The 23,132-nt window shown below is 37.5% G+C and overlaps 1 protein-coding gene across 3 annotated transcripts; it reads left to right on the top strand.

Moving 5' to 3' along the window:
* The first annotated feature begins 1,509 nt into the window (after window positions 1-1,509).
* LOC133520209 (uncharacterized) lies at window positions 1,510-22,874 on the top strand. 3 transcript variants are annotated; one of them, XM_061854581.1, is made up of 10 exons: window positions 1,510-1,648; window positions 2,283-2,413; window positions 5,261-5,381; window positions 7,271-7,432; window positions 10,553-10,652; window positions 11,117-11,188; window positions 18,062-18,170; window positions 18,821-18,921; window positions 19,981-20,363; window positions 22,776-22,874. In XM_061854581.1, exons 2-9 carry the CDS (start codon window positions 2,352-2,354, stop codon window positions 20,175-20,177), a joined length of 924 nt encoding a protein of 307 aa, XP_061710565.1. In that variant the 5' UTR covers window positions 1,510-1,648; window positions 2,283-2,351; the 3' UTR covers window positions 20,178-20,363; window positions 22,776-22,874. The 3 variants fall into 3 exon arrangements, with proteins under 3 accessions (XP_061710565.1, XP_061710564.1, XP_061710566.1); XM_061854580.1 differs by lacking the exons at window positions 1,510-1,648; window positions 2,283-2,413; window positions 5,261-5,381 and having other exon boundaries at window positions 7,006-7,432; XM_061854582.1 differs by lacking the exons at window positions 1,510-1,648; window positions 2,283-2,413; window positions 5,261-5,381; window positions 22,776-22,874 and having other exon boundaries at window positions 7,006-7,432; window positions 18,821-18,996; window positions 19,981-20,116.
* The last annotated feature ends 258 nt before the right edge of the window (window positions 22,875-23,132 follow it).

Below are 23,132 nucleotides of genomic sequence, written 5' to 3'. Positions count from 1 at the left end.
TTTGCCTTCTGTATTCAATTGAATTCAATATATGTATGTATAAAAAAAATATACGTCACATCATTCAAATTACAATTATAATTTATAAAACAGTCACGTCTGAAAATATCGGTACGAAAAATGTGCCAAAAATATGTATACACAACCTTAATATATGGTCAATAAAGTCGTGTATACATATTTTTGACACTTCTTTCGTATCGATATTTTGAGACGTGACCGTACATATAAACAATAATTTAGTTAACAATTTAATAATATTTATACCCTATCCCCCTTATTCATAAACGTGTACTACTAAAGTTACGATGCCGCTAATAATCGTTTGTCCCTTTCCGACGTATTGGTATGATGGAAAGGGACAAACGATTATTAGCGGCATCGTAACTTTAGTACACGTTTTTAGGGTTCCGTAGCCAAATGGCAAAAAACGGAACCCTTATAGATTCGTCATGTCCGTCTGTCTGTCCGATTCTGTCACAGCCACTTTTTTCCGAAACTATAAAAGCTATACTGTTCAAACTTGGTAAGTAGATGTATTCTATGAACCGCATTATGATGTTCACACAGAAATAGAAAAAAAACAATAAATTTTGGGGGTTCCCCATACTTAGAACTGAAACTCAAAAAATCTTTTTTCATCAAACTCATACGTGTGGGGTATCTATGGATAGGTCTTTAAAAATGATATTGAGGTTTCTAATATCATTTTTTTCTAAACTGAAAAGTTTGCGCGAGAGACACTTCCAAAGTGGTAAAAAGTGTGTCCCCCCCCCGTAACTTCTAAAATAACAGAATGAAAAATCTAAAAAAAATATATGATATACATTGCCATGCAAACTTCCACCGAAAATTGGTTCGAACGAGATCTAGTAAGTAGTTTTTTTTTAATACGTCATAAAAATTTAAAAAAAAAATTTTTTTCATTAAACCCATACGTGTGGGGTATCTATGGATAGGTCTTCAAAAATGATATTTAGGTTTCTAATATCATTTTTTTCTAAACTGAATAGTTTGCGCGAGAGACACTTCCAAAGTGAAAAAATGTGTGTCCCCCCCCCTGTAACTTCTAAAATAACAGAATGAAAAATCTAAAAAAAATATATGATATACATTGCCATGCAAACTTCCACCGAAAATTGGTTCGAACGAGATCTAGTAAGTAGTTTTTTTTTAATACGTCATAAAAATTTAAAAAAAAAATTTTTTTCATCAAACCCATACGTGTGGGGTATCTATGGATAGGTCTTCAAAAATGATATTTAGGTTCCTAACATCATTTTTTTCTAAACTGAATAGTTTGCGCGAGAGACAGTTCCAAAGTGGTAAAATGTGTGTCCAAAGTGGTAAAATGTTGAACAAGATCTAGCAAGTAGATTTTTTTTTAATACGTCTTAAATGGTACGGAACCCTTCATGCGCGAGTCCGACTCGCACTTGGCCGCTTTTTTGAATAAGGGGATATAGGTATATCACATAACGTGCATATTTTTGTTGTTTTCGAGTTCGACGGTGGCAAACAAGCATACGGCCCGCCACCGAAGCCTATGGACGCCTGCAACTCCAGAGGTGTTACATGCGCGTTGCCGACCTTTTAAAAACCTGTACACTCCTTGTTTGGGGAACCCCATAACCGGCCCCGAATCCTGGTAAGGGCATAAAATTAAATTCAGAAATAATATGTTATTGCGTAAATTCTTTTACACTGAAAGAAATGTTTGCATAACTGTAACAAAATTTTGGTTACTATTTACACAAAAATTGGGACTTGCGAACTATGTGTTATATGTTACAAAACCGTGTTTGGCTATCAGTGTTCAGGTACTGGGTATACACTACAAAATAAGTTTGTAAATTTATGCAAAGTTTATTTTCTTATAACCGTAGTTTAGTTATTTAGTAAAGTTATAAAACCAGTTCGGCTATCTATTTTTTTCAGTGTACTTTTGTAATTCGGAGGTCGCGGGTTCAAATCCCGGCTCTTAGCAATGAGTTATCTTATCTGTCGGTCGTACACGCAAAGGGAAGTCATGTTGTGCGAACCCTAATAATTGTTGTTGTTTGTGTTGTGTTGTGTTGTGTTGTTGTTGTTGTTGTATTGTTTGGAGCAATGCTGAGCCGAGAATAACCGAAAGGAACAGTTTTGCTTCGCCCCCCTGCCACCGTGCGAGCGGGAGAGCAATATAATTATTCTCGTGCAATAGAGATAGGGATACGGTCAAAGAAATTCTTCGTAACGTCCTCAACTTTTAATCTGTATTCGAAACAAACAACTGTTGACAGTTCAAGAAGCCATGTGACGTGACGCTGGTGAAGTGCCGATGGTGGTCGAAGGAGTTCAAGTGTTCGGAGATGTTCCTCGAGGTGGTCACCGTCGTCGGCCACTGCTGTCAATTTGACCTCACTCATTTTAAGTAAGGAGTTGAGATATTTTTACACGCTTTTACGGTCCTGGGTTTAAATCCTGGTAAGGGCATTTATTCGTGTGATGAGCATGGATATGTTCCTGAGTCATGGTTGTTTTCTATGTATTTAAGTTTTTATAAATATGTATATATTATGTATATCGTTGTCTAAGTACGCACAACACAAGCCTCATTGAGCTTACCGTGAGACATAGTCAATGTGTGTCGTAAATTCATAGAAGTTTGACGTTTTTTTTTAACTAACGCTAGCACTGCGTGTGCTATCTGAATCGTTGCAGACTTGTCTTGGTCTAATTCTACCTTAATTCCGATGACAATTCATTAAAACCTACCTATGCTAAATTGGAGTTCAATAGACATGCCATATATGTATGTAAACAAAAATGACCGTTAATAATAGAAATATTATTAATTAACATATATTTTAACTAATATTTGACATACTTACTCCTCTGGCGTAGCGACCCAAAGCGTGTCTTGGCTTCCAACACGACTGCTCGCCACTGATCCTAGTCCTGTACAGTTTCTCGCTAGTCTTCAACCTGGAGCTCGTGCAGATCCGTGTCCACCACATCCGCTCATCGATACCTATACCTAGGTCGACCGGTCGGGCGGCGTGCTGGTCGGTTTTCCCTCAAACGCTCTTTTCAGCACCCGATCGCAATATACATAAAAAATTTAAGGATTAAACAGTGTCGGTGAAATCATGGTTTTTAAAGACAGCGCGAGATTACGAAGTAACTACAGTAAATCGGTTTTCACCACACCAACTGGTAAAGGCGCCCTTGATTGTTCAAAAACGAATGAGAAACTTGCTTTTTATCCACATGTGTGCAAAATTTGAGTTGTTTTCTTATGTTAACCGGTAAAATTTACTTTTAAATGATGATTTTGAATGTTTTTAGGGTTCCGTAGTCAACTAGGAACCCTTATAGTTTCGCCATGTCCGTCTGTCTGTCTGTCTGTCCGAGGAATGATAGAAAGCTGAAATTTGGCATGGATATATAAATCAATAAAGCCGACAAATTCGTATAATAAAATCTAAAAATTTAATTTTTTTTAGGGTACCTCCCCTACACGTAAAGTGGGGGTGAACATTTTTTTTGCGTCAACCCTACAGTGTGGGATATCGTTGGAAAGGTCTTTCAAAACTAATAGGGGTCTTCAACAAACATTTATTGATAAAGTGAATATATTCGGAGATAATTACTCCGAAAGAAAAAAAAATGTGTCCCCCCCCCTCTAACTTTTGAACCATAGCTCCAAAAAATATGAAAAAAATCTTGGAAGTAGAGCTTAAGAAAGACATTAAATGAAAACTATAGCGGATATGATCAGTTTAGCTGTTTTTGAGTTAGCCATAATAGTCTCGCAACGCTCAAGATTCCATTTCTCGAACCACTCGCTACGCTCGTGGTTCAATTTTGGAATCTTTCGCTTGCTCGGGTATCAATATTAGCGGCGGTTAAACAACAACTTTGCGCCCTTGTAAAACACATAAATATTTATTTGTAAGTAGGAACATATAAGCGATCATTGAGGTACGGTCACGTGTGAAAATATCGATACGAAAAAAGTGCCAAAAATATGTATACACGACTTTATATTAAGGTAGTGTATACATATTTTAGGCACATTTTTCGTACCGATATTTTCATACGTGACTGTACTGATAGTTAATTATAAACTAATGAACATAATTATTGTCTTTGTTTGATACCAATTGTGCAAAATCACTTTGTAATAATATAGTTAATCCAAAATAATATATTCCATGTAAATTTTAATTGATTTACCTCGTTAAGCCTCTTAAGCCGGGACTCCGTTAAGGTTTTGTTCGAATTCAGACGACACCAGCATTATTGCTGCAGTAATGCGGCGCGATATTACTGCCGACTCTACTGCTGCGGCAAATACGAAAATCTATGTATATGTGTGGTTTTTTGACGTTGTCTGTAGCAATGCAGTCGGCGGTAATGTCACGCTGCAATACTCGAAGCCCTTGAAGGTCGAGAACATCGTAAAGTGTGTACGAGTCAAAGCAAAATTGGAATCTCAACACAATGCGAATTTTCATTCTTTTGTGGTGAGCGTTCCGAATGATCGTCTAGCGATCTTCTCCGAGGAGAAGTTTCAAAACACCCTTCGGCCAAAACTCGCGTGGAACCGCTAGAACTTCTTTTTTTCCACGACGGTGGCAAACAAGCATACGGCCCGCCTGATGGTAAGCAGTCACCGTAGGCTATGGACGCCTGCAATATCAGAGATATTACACGCGCGTTGCCGACCCTTTAAAAACCTGTACACTCCTTTTTTGAACAAGTAGTATAACTCCCTAGAGAGTTATAGCTTTTTTCTTTAATTATGATACTTATTCATACAAACCAAGTAGCATAAATGAGTTTTACTTTTAAAATACTGACATTTATAAATGAATGGTTTTGTTTATGTTCAAAATTATTTGATTTGATTAATTTAACAGTCGTTTTAAATATTTTTACATAATTTCAGTCGTGGCTGAATGTCGAATAGGTCTCTTCGATGCCCCACCTGCCAAGAAATTACAAAATGGCGGACGAATGTTTGATATGTCATTGTATTTAAGAATGATTTTGCTTAAAATTTAGTTTTTCTTCACAAGTGTGATGAAAAACGTGTGTAACTCCGGGGGTAAGAATATTGCAAACTCGGGTCTTTAATTCCCTTAACCTGCGGCTGTCGGGAATTACCGCCCTCGTATCCAAAATTTCACCTTGTCCAGAGAGTAAAATTGTATAGGAGCAGTGGTCGTCGTCTATCCTCTATATCGCTGAATTTAACTTTGACTTTTTCCAGACGTTTCGCCCCCCGGAACACAAAGTTTGTACCTGGCAACACAATTTACCAGGGTCTCGAAGTCACTGTGAATGGTGTTAAAGAATATGCAAATGGAACTAAACGCGATGGACCAGTATTGGTAAGCGACTAACGGCCCGATTCGAAGAATGTTTCAGACAAGTTTAAGATTTTGGAAAGATCTTTAAAAGATCGATAACTAAACGACATGTCAAAATTGACGTTTATTTCGATTCTGCTGTGATCCCGATATGATCTATCTACGATATTTTTAACATCAAAGTGACATTGGTTGCCCAAATCGAGCTGCTCCTGTCAATTATACGACATACAAACTATTGGCCCGATTCGAAGAATGCAATACGATAACGTCGATAACGATAAGTTCTCATTTAGATATCGTTTATATATCGTATAATTGCCAGAAGCAGCTCGATTCGGGCAACCAATGTCACATTGACGTTATAATTTATAAATATCGTAGATAGATCTTATTGGGATCACAGCGGAATCGAAATAAACGTCATTTTTGGCATGTCGTTTAGCTATCGATTTTTTAAAGATCTTTCCAAGACCTTAAACGTCTCTTAATTAAATGAGAACTTAACTAAACCAGAAGTTATTATTATCGTATCTAATCCTTCGGGACGATATACTCGTCGCGTTTTTCAACTTCAACTTCAACATTTATTCAGCAAATAGGCCACAAGGGCACTTTTACACGTCAACACGGAATTTACATACAAACAAAAACAAACACATCAACAATTAAGTATAAAATACAATTCATTGAAAATATTAATGCAAACTACGTAAAGTATTATTGTTTAAAGAAAAAGTAAGTGAATTATTATTATTACTTAGAGATGTATAAAGTCTCTAAAAATGTCGAATTACATAAAATAACTAAAATAATACTAATAGAAACAAACATACAAAAATAAATTGAAAATTATTTAGAGGTGTAAATATCTCTAAATGTCAGAACTAAATGACTTTTATCAAATTATCCTTAGAGATGTATAGAGTCTCTAAGAGTCAAAATTCCGTATAATTAAAACATTCATTGGGATAAAAGAAACATACGAGAACCGAATGAGGTGTCTCACTGTAATTCTACTCAAAAATAAAGTTAGCTTAAACAGACCAGTCTCCACAAACAGCACCCGTTCACCAGTGTGACGCGTATCTCAGCCATCGCTTCCCTCAACCTTCATTCGGGAAAGTGGCGACCGTGACAGTGGCTTTCGTTTTGGCATCTGGGCTAAGCGCCCTGGTCTGTTCTATGTAACTGCTATATTAATTATCCAGGATTTATCAATATGCATGTCTGCCTTTTGATTTGAGGCATCAATTGACGGTTTTATGGTATGAATAAAATTAGCTTAACATTAATTTAGTATATTAGTGTATGGAAGCGCTGGTAAAGAAAAGATGCTGAACACGAGGAATTCCGTACATTGACCTATCTTAATTGCACGCTAATAATTATTTATTTAAACTTTATTGCACAATACTTGAAGAGTAAAATGGCGGACTTAATGCCAGAAGGCATTTTCTACCAGTCAACCATGAGCCAAACCGAAAGATCCTAATTGGTGCAGGGTCAGAATACAGAGTAAAATGACAAAAAAATATCACAAAATTATATAAAATTATACGTACATAAATAATATGTTACATAAATATATACCCATTGTGAATCATCATAAGGACGACCTTTGAACCTAGTCAAACAGATTATATTGCTGTCCCGCCCTTGATATCGATGGTCAATGTCGCTGTACGAGCGGTACAGCAATATAATTATTTATGTGCGATAGAGATAGCAACAGGCGGGTCACTGTACGAAATTCCTCGTGCAAGCGTAATTTCTCAACTCAGCAGCGGCATCATGGTCGCATTTTTATCACCTGTCATGTCATGCACTTACATACTTGTTCGAACGTGACAGATATGGTGACAAATGATAAAGAGCCGACCATCTTAGCCCTACTGTTTTATTTTCAGATGTACATTTTCGACCCTAACAATAAGGTCACCTCGATAGACAGCCCCATATCTTTAGCGCCATCCAGCTATTTCGAAGTGGAAATCGAGATCTTTGCCATCGATTCCTCTCCAGAGGTCAAAGCCCTGCCTCTGAAGACCAGGAAATGCTCCTTAAGTACAGTAAGTTTGGGTAATCAAGTGTTTGAGCTTTGAATAGACGTAAGGGGAGAGGAGGGGGCTATAGGTGTAGGCGTTTCCGGACCGATACGAGCTTCAAACCTTCAAGAAAAGAGAGTACTCCCGGCAACGCACTTACAACCCCTCTGGTGTTGTAGGTGTCCATGGACGGCGGTAATCGCTTATCATCAGGTGACCAGTCTGATCGTTTGCCTCCTTTATCAAAAAAAAAATTAGAGATACATACACCAAAGATCCGGAGGGTCGATTCATAAGGGACTCAACCCTTAAAAATATAGTTCGTGTCATCCACGATGATGCACAGATTTGTCAAATCTAGCCTTTAATAACATGTGCAGTAAAACAAAATGGTGCTTTTGGAAATAGTGATTTTGGAAATAGTGCTTTTGGAAATAGTGATTTTGGAAATAGTGTTGCATATAGTGATTTTGGTGAACTTTGTAAAAATTAAATTTTATACAGTATGTGATACAAAATTGATTTTTTCGATAAATAGGGATAAATTATACGTGTTCTGCAAAATATCTTGTTTTACTGCAGACAAGGCAAGGCACTTCATGAATGACACGATCTATACCGGAAGTTTCTAATGATGTATATTTTGTACCAATATGTTGGTATATTTATGACCGTCCTACTTGCCATAACGATGCCTTGTCAGTTTATTCAAGCAAATCTCGTCCTTATGGCAAGCAACGAAACTACGAAACGTCTAACTACGTTTTGCCAGCCGCCACATTCAATGATAAAAACGGTTCTGATTTTATTATTTGACGTTTAATCCGACGTTTCAGCTGGTTTGTACTGTGGTCACGGATAATTGACGTCCCACAGTAAAATTGATATTAGAATGATATTGGAATCATGTCAGTTAATTAATTTAATTATAATCAATATCATTTAAGAGGCCGTTATCGATTTTAGTCGCAAAAATGTCAAATTGATAAATTTAGCACATAAAATTGTCACCTTCTGTTAATTATTAGAAATAACAAGTACTGGTTCCTATTAGAACGTCTTGCTATCTTTCATTTTAATAAATCAATTTTTTGAAAACAGACTCACTTAATTAGTAATGTTTTTTTTTCTGATGGACGTTTAGGTAAACGCGCGGAAAGCAGTGATTTTGTCGATCTTATTTGTAAATTTCGTAAATTTTGGACTGCTAAAAATGGTAATTTTGTATTACACATATCCTGTACTTCAACTTGAATAAACTACATTATTGTTATTTTTATTTTTAAAAACTGTCCCTTCTCGTCACATATTACCGGGGACGCACGCTTGCGACCCCATTTCAGGCAAGATGACAAAACGTGCTAACTAATAGAAACCAATACTTGTTATTTAGATATTACGTAACAAAATGTGTACAATTTCAACGACTAAATCTATCAATTTTATATTTTTGCTCTAAAATCGTTACCGGGTTCTTAAGATGCTGTCAATACCTAAAGCGCGCACACTGTCTATTTGTATCGGAGTAAATGAGATAGCACTGTCGCATGTTACTGGGCCTGGGCAAGGGAATAATAAGAAAAATATTTAAATAAAAAAAAGTGGATTATTAGTGTAATATTTAACTCGACCACGGTTTAGATATAAATGTTTTGAAATTGTGATTTTAATTGCAGACCCATAAGTTAAAACAATAAAGACATAGAACCGTTTAATTGTGATTTTAAGACCAATCTTTGCAATTATTTTCTATCAAGCCGATTTCGTTCAATCATGTATCGAGTACAACCACGGTCTTTGAAATATAATTAATATGAACATATATTTTTCTTACTTGACTAAAACAAATAGTCTTTCTTAAAAAACTGTTTAAGTAACATCAATTTCAAGGACATTGGGTGTTGACAGCCTCTTAAGAGCATCGCTCTAGTCGGTGGAATAGACGCCAGTTTTCGCGGGCTTGGCCATTTGCTTCATTTGCTTTTCCTTTTAGTTGCTGCGTGTAGCTTGCTCATGGTTTTACCAAAAAATATGGTAGTGTCTTTAAACCACTATTATTATATGGAAAATAAATGTATGGAGATCCTCAAGACACCAGAGAGGATTAGAAATATTAAGTACTCGTAAATTACTTACAACGATAACATGAAATGTAATGGATTGTATATGCAAAAAAATAATAAAGTACTTGTTCAACGTCTAATAGTTTAACGGGAAATTTGGAAAGTTTTCTTTTTTTTCAAAAGTTACTGAGGTAAAACGTTAAAGCCCGCGGGATAGCTAAATTTTCCGTGGCTAGTTTTGCGCGATGCCATATTTTTTGTTTCTTTATAATCTCCTGATACTACGCCCCAACCTAAGCATCTCTTTGTTTTGTGATTGAATCGATTCTATCGCCCCGATTCGAAGAATGATTAAGACACGTTTAAGATATTGGAAAGATCTTTAAAAGATGGATAACTAAACGACATGTCAAAATTGACGTTTATTTCGATTCCGATGTGATCCCAATAAGATCTCTGTACGATATTTCTAACGTCAAAGTGACATTGGTTGCCCAATCGAGTTGCTTCTGTCAATTATACGACATACAAACGATATCGAAATGAGCACTTATCTAAACCAGATTTTATCGTTATCGTATCGTGAATCGGGCCGTAAGAGCAGATTACGTAAGACATATTTAACATATCCGCTACATACCAGGAAATCCATGTTATTGGTTACGTCGTAGCGTAAAGACCATAGCTCAGCGGTGAATGTGTAAAGTACAGCTACCACCAGTTTGACACTGACATATTCGCTAGCGTGGACGTAACTTACTTTCTATTCATCTCGCTCGTACTCGCATATTAGTGCGAGCGAGATGTATAGAAAGTAACGGCCCGATTCCAACTTTAAGGTACGACAAATATTAGGTCTAATTACGGAAAGATTAGGTCAGTGCCAACAGTAACGTTTCTTTAAACAAAAACGTCACCATTGACACTGACATATCCGATCCGTATCGTATATAGACCTAATATTTGACGTATCTTTAGTTCGAATCAGGCCGTAAGTTACGCAGACGTTAACGAAAATGTCAGTTTGAAACTGCGAAGGCAGTCTTGGTTTAGGTTCTGATTCGTGACATTTTTTTTCAAGGACAGAGCCATCGGAGCCAGTTTCTACCAAAAATGCATTTCATCGCTGCTAGTGAGAAAAGTTGTGAATTTGTGCAAATGTCTCCCATTTATGTATTCAGGTAAGAAACACAGCTGATTTATCTTAAGACGCCGTGAGTGTTCTTCTCTCACTCTCAGAGTGTGAGCGTGAGCGAGAGAGCTGCGCGTGCCCGGGATCGCGGGTATCATTATATTGAATTGTAATCATCGATGCGATGCGATCGCAATGAGCGATGAAGCGGGCAGCGCGCAGTGTACGGATTACAGCCGTCGCGAGCGCTCCAGTCTGAAGAAGGATCCCCGACGGGCTCGAAACATATCGCCAATAGCGACGAATAGTTCAAGTGAGTGTAACCGTGGTATCTAAATACTGGCAAAATTATCTTACTGGACAGAAGCCCTTTATTACAAAAAAAAACTGAACCTATATTTTCACCCCGTCGCGTCGTGTGTTGACGTCGATTATATTTCCCCCACCACCAACTTCGCACATAGCCAATACAATCTTATTAACCCCAACTCACCTTACGATTACTTATTTTAGCTGCAGACTTGTCCGTAGAAGACTACCCGAACTGTACCTGGGAGAGATATCTATGTATAATACCACAAAAGGGTAAGTGTAATTATAAGAACCTGACCTTTTGATCAGGTAGGGTAAAAGAAACAGTTTATTTTGCTCGGGTCAAGAGAACAGACTCTGACCACGCTAACTTTTCACAAACTTGGCATTAAGAATGCCGTTGGTTAGTCGTATACCTCGAAATCAAAAATTCCTTGTAGATTTTCACCTATTCGCATTTCGCCGCGATCTCTAAATTTCTAAACAGATTTTTTTTCTTGTAGTATGATTTCTGGTCGCCAATTAGAATGCTGTATAAAATTCATAGTATAGTTACTTTCCTACCTTTCTTCACTGTAGTCGTTTTTCATCTCGATAGATATTTGCTTGTAATGCGTTATTACATATCAGGATATTTCCTTTAAGCACTATACCTCTATAGTTTTGTTTTGTAAATGCATTTTGCACTTGTAGTTTATCTCCTAGTTATGTGTGATATATGTTACCTCGTTGTGCATATCACTGATATGACTAATAAATTGATTACCTAATTGTTTAAATTTCGACAACTTCTTTCCCAAATCATCGTGTTCGCATTAGAGGTAGATTTCCTAAACAACAAATTCTCCAAAGCCGGTTAATGTACGGCTGTAACAATGAGGTCAATAAGCGACCGTATTTTTATAAATACCAGTGATATAGCCAATTTTTTTACAATTAATACAATAAACTACAACAATATGCGACCCAGGTAAAAAGCGAATAAAAATATTTGCGGCTAACTAAATAGGCTATTGATAATACATGCTACATCTAAATTTGAGCTAGGGGTTCTGTACTTCTTTTCGCCAGGGCAACAGATTAGTACATTACGATACAAGTGCGAAAAATAGGAAATTCGAAACGAGTGGCGATAAATTAAAACACGACCGAAGGGAGTGTTTTAAATCGACACGAGTTGCGAATTACCTATTCGCACATGTATCGTACAACGTTTTACAGTACATATGGCCCTTTAAATGTTCGACACAGTAACGTAATATGCTACTTCTCGCACTAGTGCTATAAAGTAGCCCCATATGTACTGTAAACGTACTTTAAGACATGGATTGAGAGCTTTTTAACCCCCACTCTCCGACACCGAGTTTCCTTGCGGCGATTTTAATGTATGTTTGAGAAAAATTTAGCAGTTTGGACTAGGGCTCGCGGTCGTGTCCGTGATTCGTGAACCCGTAGCCGTGCGCCCGGTTTCGTGTTTCACGGCAACGGTTTTATGGTCCGTTCCGCACGTGACATTCGGCTACGTGAAATTAGGGTACGTGAATCCGTGTAAATCCGTGTAGGCGTGATCACGGCTTCACGTATCTTAAGAACACGCCGGTTCGGTCCGCCCGCGACGTTGAGTGAAGATACGATGCGGTCTCTAAGAGCTACGAATAAAAATGTATAGTGAGTTTTTTATTCATAGCTCTAATTCCGTTTCATTACTTTTGAATTAAAATTTCCAAATTTCCAATAGTAAGGCCTTATAAATAGTAATGAGTAATAAATGAAAAGAACCAAAAATTGATTACAATGAATAGCTACTTTAATAAACAGGTTGCTAAAATACGACAAATAATACGACAGGAAAACTCATTATTTGTGCGATCATTGCACAAGGTACATAAAGCTGTATCTCCGACTCTGGTGGCATATCTCCACACCCAACTTCTCTTCATTGTTAATAGTTTAAACACACCATTAGAGTAACACTAATCATACACTAACAATACCAAAAAAAAAAAATTACGAAACAACAAAAAAAATTACTTTAAATTCACGGCTAAATTAAAACTTGAAGACCAACTGTGACGTCAGGAGTAACTAATGACAATGAATGTGCGTTCAAAATTCTAAACTGCCCCCTCCAGATTAAATAACAAATACCACGAATTTGTAAAACAAAACATCGCGGTCACTTCTTTCAACTTCACGAACAAAAGGTAAAGCCCACAGCTACTTATGTATGAATGTTTGTTTCATTTTAATAAGTCGCTCGCAAATCTTATTATCTTTGTCTGCACGTGCAACTGCACTTATTATCTACAAAAAAACCCGGTATGTTGGCTTAGCTTGTTAGTCATACAATAAAACACTCTAACAATAATATGTCATTATTACCTTCAATCTAGAAACAAAACAGTACTCTTTAATGTGCCGAAAGTCCGAAACTGATAAGTACTGCAGCTGCGTACTTTTTTTTCCGTGGCCCCGTACATGTGTTTTTGTAGAATTTGTTTACCTGTATTATCTTTATCATACCTACCAAAGATTTGCAGAAATTTACCCTTTTGTTTCTTTGGATTAGGATTGCCTTGTTTATATTTAGGCTACGTTATATTCTTTGATAGTAGCCTTGATTTAATAATGACAACCAGTAGCACAGCGTTGCTTAAGTTCATAATTTTATAATGATACTTACACCGGAGTTTTACACCTTATATTTATATTAGTGCAATGCAACGAGCAGGTCACTAGTTTTGACTAAAATCAATAGCTGGTTATACAAAAAACAGAATAACCCCATAAATTATTTAGATATAAGTAACCATTATAATATTCAAATCGATGCAAAAATACAATTTAAGTTTAATTCACACGTAAATGTTTGTCCGATGAACGTCCCGTATTCAATATACTAAGTGGTAACTCAATTCAATAATACCTAGTCCTCATTGTTTCATTTATTTTTCTCCCGGGCGTGTCGAACCTACGAGACGTGCGATAAGTACCTATCCAACGGAACCGAGCCCGAAGCTCCGCACACGAACGCAGGTACGGGCTACGTATCATGGCGTGTCACGGTCACGGCGTGTCACGTGAATCCGGACGCGAACGCAGGTACGAGGTACGTACCTTGCCGTGTTCGTGAAATTCGTGATCTTAGTACCGCCGGGCTTAAGAACCCGTAGCTACGGATCGGCGTGTATCACGGATATCAGGAGCCCTAGTTTGGACAGTGTCAGCTCCTTTCCAAAATGTTGTAAAGCATTTTGACATAAAATTATTTTTTTTTGGCATAATGCGTAAAGGGCTATTAAAAGTTTTAACCTCCTAAAGGCCAGCCATACAAATGAAAAATCCAATGTTTGCCAAGAAATTTTACCTATTGTGTAGGAAATAAAGTTTATTTTGCGTTGTTTGAAAAGTGAACGAAACAATGTAAAAGTGACTCTGTTCCAATTGAATATGATTTAAATTTCATCTAACTGATGAAGTACTATAGGTACTTGGGCCTTAGGAGGATGATTTAATAGTCATATACATATTTACTATATTGTGGTCGTCCACAGACATAATATATCATCACGACACAGCAAGGGACAAAAATGAAATGATATTGTATGCAGGCGCTTTTAAAGTGACAGTAATGATACTGTTGCGGCGTCCTGAACCCCTAGTGTAAATTTATTCGATATCCTGACATGACGTACGCGTTTGCGTTAAGTCTAATTTTGTATGGGATTTAGAAACAGTGCGCCAAGCGAGACGTTTCGGAAACTCAAAATCCCATACAAAATGAGACTTAACGCAAACGCGTACGTCACGTTTTGCTATCGAATAAATTTACACTAGAGGCACTGGTTGCTGCCGCTTTATCTGTCAATTTCCTCGATTAAATGTAATATAACTTTATTGTACCTAAAAGAGAACGTTAAATAAAGAGAGAAATTAGTGACGTTTGCCGCCGTATTCATTCCGTCACTCTATATTGTACGGTCGAGGAAATTGATTATTTAGCAATTTGCGGTTCAAGTATTTTTTGTTGTACATACTTATGCTAAGAGCTGTCCAATGTAAATTGAATCGTAAACTGCTAAAGAATCAATTTCCTCGACTGTACATACATTCAGTGTTCAATGAATTATGTAGAATTTTTATTTTTCCATAAAATCAATGTCCAGGGAGGAAAATGAGGACCACTTAAGGATGGAGAAGCGGTCGTTCACTAATATTTTTTTAAAAGAAAAATGTAATAAATTCACCGCTTCCGGAATTTCAAAATATTTCCTTTCATGTAGAAATTAATATTGTTTGTTAAGGATGCCTAATCAACTTCGTTAATTGAATTGTACGAGTAACAGCTTTAAAAAATGTTTCTAAAATTTATTCATTTGTATGTTGATTGTTGCTGCTGTTTATATTTTTTACGAGTAGATATCCTTGTACAGTCACGGACTTTAATAGTTGAGCCATTTAGGTTTTTTATACTACGTCGATGGCAAACAAGCATACGGCCCGCCTGATGGTAAGCAGTCTCCTCGTTGAGCTCTGGCAACCTTACTCACCGGCAGGAACATAACACTATGAGTAGGGTCTAGTGTTATTTGGCTGCGGTTTTCTGTAAGGTGGAGGCACTTCCCCAGTTGGGTTCTGCTCTAGATCTGAAATGACATCCGCTGTGCTGTGCCCTACCACACAAAGCGAGATGACATTCACAATGCCCATACCTCTTTAAAGGTCAGTTTATATTATCTACAGACATTGAGCGTGCCAGACACGTGCCGTGGCAGACAAAAAAATATTCTTCTATACAGTTTCTATTAACAAATTTATATCTATCGTAACACGGCCGCGCAGACGCCGAGAGACACGGACCGTGCCCGGCCACTATGCGCGGAAAGAATATTTTGTCTGCGCGGTGTATGTCTGTACAGGTCTGTGGCTATCTGCCGGTCAGTGTGAATAGGGCACCGGAACCTGTGTCGGTGTCTGTCGATGTCTGACACGGCACGCTTCTGCTAGATGTGAATAAAAACGGAGTCTGTCCCGGTACGGGCCCGGTGCGCTTAATGTCTGTAGATATAAAAAAGCGGCCAAATGCGAGTCGGACTCGCCCATGAAGGGTTCCGTACCATTTATGACGTATTAAAAAAAAACTACTTACTAGATCTGGTTCAAACCAATTTTCGGTGGAAGTTTGCATGGTAATGTATATCATATATTTTTTTTAGATTTTTCATTCTGTTATTTTAGAAGTTACAGGGGGGGGGGGACACACATTTTTTCACTTTGGAAGTGTCTCTCGCGCAAACTATTCAGTTTAGAAAAAAATGATATTAGAAACCTAAATATCATTTTTGAGGACTTATCCCTAGATACCCCACACGGGTGTGTAATGTTTTTAATAATAACAATTTGCGAAATTTCATTTTTCATAATTTGAATTGCATAATTTTGATATGCAGAAATTATGATTTGGTATAAAAACAAATACAATAAAAACGAATTGCATAATTTCGAAAGTAATTATAGTTTAGTAGCATAGTAATGTATTTGCATAACAGGCAACCAGTATAATGTTCACTCTGTATACTATTTTATACTCAGAACGTTTTTTATTCATGAAAACCAACAGCATAATGTTGAAGGTGTGGTTTCACAATCAAACCACGGGAAATCGTTCATAAACTTTATTTGATTGAGTTTGCTGAAAGTTTAACAACACTGAATTACTAATTAATAAAAAACATAAAACATTATATTTGCATGGAACATAATCGATTTTTCTAAGCGTCAAACTGACCTACATCCGTACTTTACGTCTGTCGACATATATCATTTTACCGCAAAGCAGCGGCCAGTGTGAGTTGGAACCTCTGTGGTTCCTAAGGGATTCAGATAAACTTCATATAAACGCCTAGTGAAAATGAACAAGCAAAAATACAATTTCCGAGACATATGGTTCTGCCCATATGGTCGCAGTTCTACCTAACACTCCTCCTCGCTTCGCTCGTCGTCGTACCTAACGGCGACCAGCTTTGAAGTTGAAAAGGTAGATTGTTGTATAATTTTATAGTTTGATTGACACCAAGTATAGTTTGACGACCGGTTTGGCCTAGTGGGTAGTGACCCTGCCTACGAAGCTGATGGTCCCGGGTTCAAATCCTGGTAAGGGCATGTATTCGTGTGATGAGCATGGATATTTGTTCCTGAGTCATGGGTGTTTTCTATGTATTTATGTATTTATAAATATTTATATATTATATATATCGTTGTCTAAGTACCCTCAACACAAGCCTTATTGAGCTTACTGTGGGACTTAGTCAATTTGTGTAATAATGTCTTATAATATTTATTTATAACCTCAATATCATCTTTAAAGACCTATCCATAGATACCCCACACGTACCTATGGGTTTGATGAAAAAAGATTTTTTGAGTTTCAGTTCTAAGTATGGGGAACCCCCAAAATTTATTGTTTTTTTTTTCTATTTTTGTGTAAACATCATAATGCGGTTCATAGAATACATCTAATTACCAAGTTTGAACAGTATAGCTTTTATAGTTTCGGAAAAAAGTGGCTGTGACAGAATCGGACAGACAGACGGACATGACGAATCTATAAGGGTTCCGTTTTTTGCCATTTGGCTACGGAACCCTAATAAATGGTGTTTGTCGGTGTCTGCCATGGCACGTGTCTGGCACGCTCAATGTCTGTAGATATAAACCGACCTTAAAGGTTTCTTAGGTTTACTTGATATTAGAGTTGCCATAGTGTTAGTATTGAAAACCAAATTAGCTTGACTCGTCCATCGGTCAACAAGTTTGTGACCGTACAACAACAACTATTGTGACCGTAACGTTTCCATTGATCACAAAAATAATGTGTGACTACAAAACTTCCGTGAGACACAGACATTATCACTCGCGTATTTTAAGTCGAAAATTTTTCGACATGATTCGCTCCATAACAAGGATGATCAACGTGCGCACGTGTTAGCGGACCGACGCAGGCCAAGGTGCCCAAAACGAGGGTAGTTCCTCGTCTCTCCTGCCGCCGTCGCCCGCGCCGAGCAGTATGCAGCGAAACATGTCGAGCAATTTTCGACTTAAAATACACGAGTGACCCGTTTGAATATCTTACTTTACCTACTTTAACAGAAGTCACTTTTGCGGACATGCACTCTCTCATTCGCATGAACGACTGCTACCAGAGCTGTGACTACGTGGAGTACGACCCGAAAGTGGAGTTCGTACGAAAATTGAAAAAGTAAGTTGGCTCACGTATATACGGTCATTATTCTCATTATAGTTGTGGTGGTACTCGCTGCACGCGAAGCAATTAAAAAAGAGACAGAACGCTGCCCGCCGCAGGTAGGTGTGACAGAGAGCACACTACGTATTCGCATGCAGCGAGTGTTTAACCCAACTATAATCTTACGGCCCAATTCGGATTATACGTCAAAAATTAACTCTAAAGTTGCCTCCTGAATCAGGGAAACTAAATTGACAAGTCAATAATATTATGTTCACAAATGATACCACAGTTTGGCCAGTGGCAGTTCATATCGATATTTAAAATAGTTAAAATATCAAAAAAAGCAGAACAAAAGTGTATAGACATCTATATGGAATGACAAGATTACATTACCTACATCAAATTGTTTAAAAATATTTTCATTAATATCCAGAGAGAAAGATGGGGTCCACTTTCGTCCCTCATAAGGTCCAATGCATCTCTCGTTTCAATCTTCGTTTCAATCTAATTGTAATCTTTCAAACAAAATAAAGTATCCTTTCTATTGATTCATTGCTCTCAAACAATCAAAATTCATCCCAATTTACTATAAAATAAGGTTCAGAATAAAAATGGGATATTGTGTATGCTGAGTCTTACAAGGTTAAATGTTTTGTTTCCAGCGGCAAGAACAAAAACTACACCAAGCTAGCCGTCCACTACGCATCTCGTACCTGCATGAAGTACAGGAGACAGATCATCTACACCTGGGATCAGATGTTAGGTACAGATATTCCTTCACCATAAAGATATAGAGTCTGTTCGCCGCGCTCGTCCAGCGGAGGATTCTATTGCCTAGGTAATAAGGGTGATGACATTTTGACAAAATTACAAATATCTCAGTTCTGCAATAGAATAGAGCGAAAATAAGTACATAGAAATACCTATGTAATGACCTAACTCGCATTTCTGTTGGTTTTTGGTCCAGGCTCCATACAAAGAGGACCATGGTCCTTTAAAAGTGAAAAATTACTGCCTTGAGTGAGACTTGAACTCACGGCCTCTGCATAACCCTCTTAAGTTCAAGTTCTCGAGTTCAAGTCTCACCCAAGGCAATTTTTCCACTTTTGAAATTTGAGCTTAATAGCATCGTTGGTAGACGTTTATGTTTGTTAAAATTAAGATTCGGCTTTTCTCCTATAAACATATCTGTTTTTGGAAATATTCTTCTTAAATATTAAAAAAAAATCTAAACTGAAATAGAAAAAGAGACCAAGTCCACCGGTGGCCGAGGCGGGAATCCTACCTGCGTCTTCACCTTACGCGGCTACCACTAGACCACCCGGCCTAGTCTAGTAGTGGCAGTGGTCTTAAAACTCTTAAACCACCGACTACTAGACGATCCGGCGTAGTTTGGTAGTGGTAGTGGTCTTAGACCACTGACTACTAGGCGATCCGACGTAGTTTGATAGAGGTAGTGGTCTTAGACCACTGATCACTATTAGAATAGTGGTCAGGACGTTAGCCGCGTAAGTTGAAGACACGGGTTTGATTCCCGCCTCAGTAACCGGTGAACTTGGTTACTTTTTCTTTAGCGTTCGATATCTATTTCAATTTATAATTTATATATATAGTAGTGTGACTACTTAAAAACACATCAAAAAATATTTCATAAAATAATTTTATTTGTTCCCTAGTTTAAAAAAAATATCTCATTGAAGGTGGTTTTCAAAAGTTTACTACTAACTTACTATACCTAGTAACTTTTTAATATGTATTGGTACCTATAAATATAGGATTTTAGAATAAATTAATTTTATGATGTAGCCTTATTTGTTCACAGCTAACCTCGGTGGAATCTTTGGTCTTTGTTTGGGCGGCTCGTTTATCAGTCTCATCGAAATTGTATGGTTCCTCATAGACATCCTCCTCACCACAATCAACAGTTACAGACAGAAGAAAAAGACAGTTATACGTGTTAACGAAAAAGATAAGAAACACGGCAGAGACGATAATGGCTATTACAAGTTTGCAAATTAGATTACTCGTTGGCGTGAATGAAGAGAGAACGATCGCTTCTCCATATAGTTCGTGATATCCACGATGACGCGTAGATTTGTCAAATCTAACCTTTAATCATATGTGAATACGAGTCAAGGCAGGCGTCTTCGTAAATGACACGATTTATAGAAACGTAGTCCCCAAATGTCCTCCCTGGATATTATGGTAAATACTTTTGCACAATGTGTATACGAGTATTACCGGGTGTGGCATGTAACACGAGTAATAAATTTAACTGTAGGCTGTACTCCTCACACTTAATAATAAAATAAATAAAATAATTATTATAGGACATTATTACACAAATTGACTAAGTCCCGCAGTAAGCTCAATAAGGCTTGTGTTGTGAGTACTTAGACAACGATATATATAATATATAAATACTTAAATACATAGAAAACACCCATGACTGAGGAACATTCGTGCTCATCACACAAATAAATGTCCTTACAAGGATTTGAACCCGGGACCATCAGCAGAGTTTTATAGGCAGGGTCACTACTCACTAGGCCAGACCGGTCTTCAAAAAAATATTAGACAAATGGCCCTGGAGCCGATTCAGATACAAAAACTTTTTACGGTTTTGATCTTATTGTGATACGACGTCGAACATCGCTCATGCTGATTGGTGCATGTAAAAATGGAATGAAAGCCATTTGTGAATACGCGCCAATCAGCAAGACTATCGTCGTATTAAAATTAGTTCAAAGCCATAAATTTCTAAATTAAAATTGGCCTCGTAATCCCTCGGTACATATATGATGGTCGCACTTCTTGTCTACTTCTTCGTCTTCCTTCCTTCTTCTTGCGTTATCCCGGCATTTTGCCACGGCTCATGGGAGCCTGGGGTCCGCTTGACAACTAGTTTTTCCGAAAGCGACTGTTCTTCCAACCTAGAGGGTAAACTAGGCCTCGTTGGGATTAGTCCGGTTTCCTCACGATGTTTTCGTTCACCGAAAAGCGACTGGTAAATATCAAATGATATGTCGTACATAAGTTCAGAAAGACTCATTGGTACGAGCGGGGATTTGAAGCAGCTACCTCCAGATTGCACGCTCTTACCGTTAGGCCACCAGCGCTTTTTTTTCTACACTTCTTGTCTACGTGCAGCATAATAAGGTCTGTCTCTTTCAATCGAATGGTGTTAAAAAGTGACGTTTATCGTGATGACGTTAAGAAGTTACGAAGTCTGGCAAGTCTATTATAAATAAATAGCATAGTGTTGTGGGTGTCCATGGGGACGGTGATCGCTTACCATCAGGTGATTCGTCTGCTCGAGTGCCTCCTATACCATAAATATTCGAAAATTAGACTAATTGACTAAGCCCCACAGTGCACAGTAAGCTCGAGAAGCCTTGTGTTGTGGATAATCAAACAACTATATATAAGTATATTATATATAGGTAACATACAAATACTTAAATACATACAAAACACCCGTGACTCTGACTCAGGAACAAATATCTGTACTCATCACAAATAAATGCCCTTATCGGGATTCGAAATCAGAAATCATGTGTTTATTTGCTTAGATACCCAACTCAACTAGACCATTGGCTTCATAGGCAGGGTCACTACGGATTAGGCCAGATCGGTCGTATTTTGTCAGCAGAAAAAGCGGCAAATTTGAAAAATGTAGTCGGGAAGGGTCGCACTTCCAATTCAATTTCGCTCCTTTTTCTACTGACGAATTGGTTTCCCAGACTTAAACTTATTGACATCGTTTAACAACGGTATTGAGTGGTAATGGATGAAACAAAGGCTTCATTAGTCTTCCGACAGTTGATTGGGTAAGACCCGATGAATGGGCTTTGAAAGAGCAGATTAAGCTTCGCTTTAAGGTAACATTCGAATTCAGACTTTACCAACGTTATTGCTGCAGTATGGGCAGTCCTACTTTATATCATTTTAATAACCGCATAATTGTGTTAAATTGCTCATTTGCTATCAATTTTATTAAATTTTGTTATTAAATCCATTGTGTCATTATCCCTATTTGATTTTATATTATCATGATTATTATTTTTGCTTTTTACATTAAATAAGTCACTATCCCCTAAGGCCTTGGCAGAATAACAGCGTTTGCCTTGTTTGAGAATTGCAACCACATGCCTTACTTTTTTATTATTTTGATTGATTGGACAGACCAAATTCGCTCAGCTCTTGATATGACGCTCCACGGAGCCCTACATTCGGCGACAGACAGAAAAAGAAAAAGGTGGCGGCAAATTTGTCAAAGAGAAGGCTGTTCCCTAGAAGTGACCATGACCCTCAGTGATGAGGACACCGACGCAAGCAGGGAAGGGGGTTTTGATTGATTATCTTCAAACGAAAACGTCACTTTTGACACTGACATATCTAATATCTAGAGCAAGATTTTGAATTTTGACGTACCTATATTAAAGTCCGAATCGGGCCGAAAGCCTTTTTCCTATTGAACACATTTCTGGACCAATTGTGTATTTTTCTATTTGTGACATCATTTTATCTGTTTATCTTTTTCCTTTTATCTTCTTGTCCTGTGTATGTGTGCAGTATGTAAAGAAAAAAAGTTATTTTTTTTCTTCCTTCTTTCAGTGTGCAGCGTTATTGCTACTGACTTTATTGCTGTTGCAAGTGTCATAAAACTGGGCGTCAATATTTATTTTGACATGTGTTGTGCATCAAGACATCTATATTAAATTTGACTGCAGTAATGTCGGCCGAATTACCGCAGCAGTATTGCAGTGCAACATGACTGCCGACTGCATTGCTAGGGCGTTTCTGCTGTAGAATTGCTATTATTTTATCACTTAAAAGTCTTTAAACATTTTGCCTGTTAAATGCTGTCAAGCAATTGAAATTTTGCGAAAACATTACTATTATTTACTATTTATATATTACTATTGAGGCGTCATTATTGTCGCTGTATCTGTCAATTCCGTTGATAAAACG

This window comes from Cydia pomonella, chromosome 7 (genome assembly GCF_033807575.1).
Source record: "Cydia pomonella isolate Wapato2018A chromosome 7, ilCydPomo1, whole genome shotgun sequence".
NCBI classification, from domain to species: domain Eukaryota; kingdom Metazoa; phylum Arthropoda; class Insecta; order Lepidoptera; family Tortricidae; genus Cydia; species Cydia pomonella.
This window is presented reverse-complemented; position numbering and strand designations above follow the sequence as displayed.

Bases quoted from the DNA above. Each gene is read 5' to 3' on its own strand.
- LOC133520209 (XM_061854580.1), top strand. From the start codon at position 7,073: ATGTGCGATAGAGATAGCAACAGGCGGGTCACTGTACGAAATTCCTCG. The intron at 18,171-18,820 runs GTAAGTTGGCTC...TTTTGTTTCCAG, and splicing joins TTCGTACGAAAATTGAAAAA to CGGCAAGAACAAAAACTACA. The intron at 18,922-19,980 runs GTACAGATATTC...ATTTGTTCACAG, and splicing joins CACCTGGGATCAGATGTTAG to CTAACCTCGGTGGAATCTTT.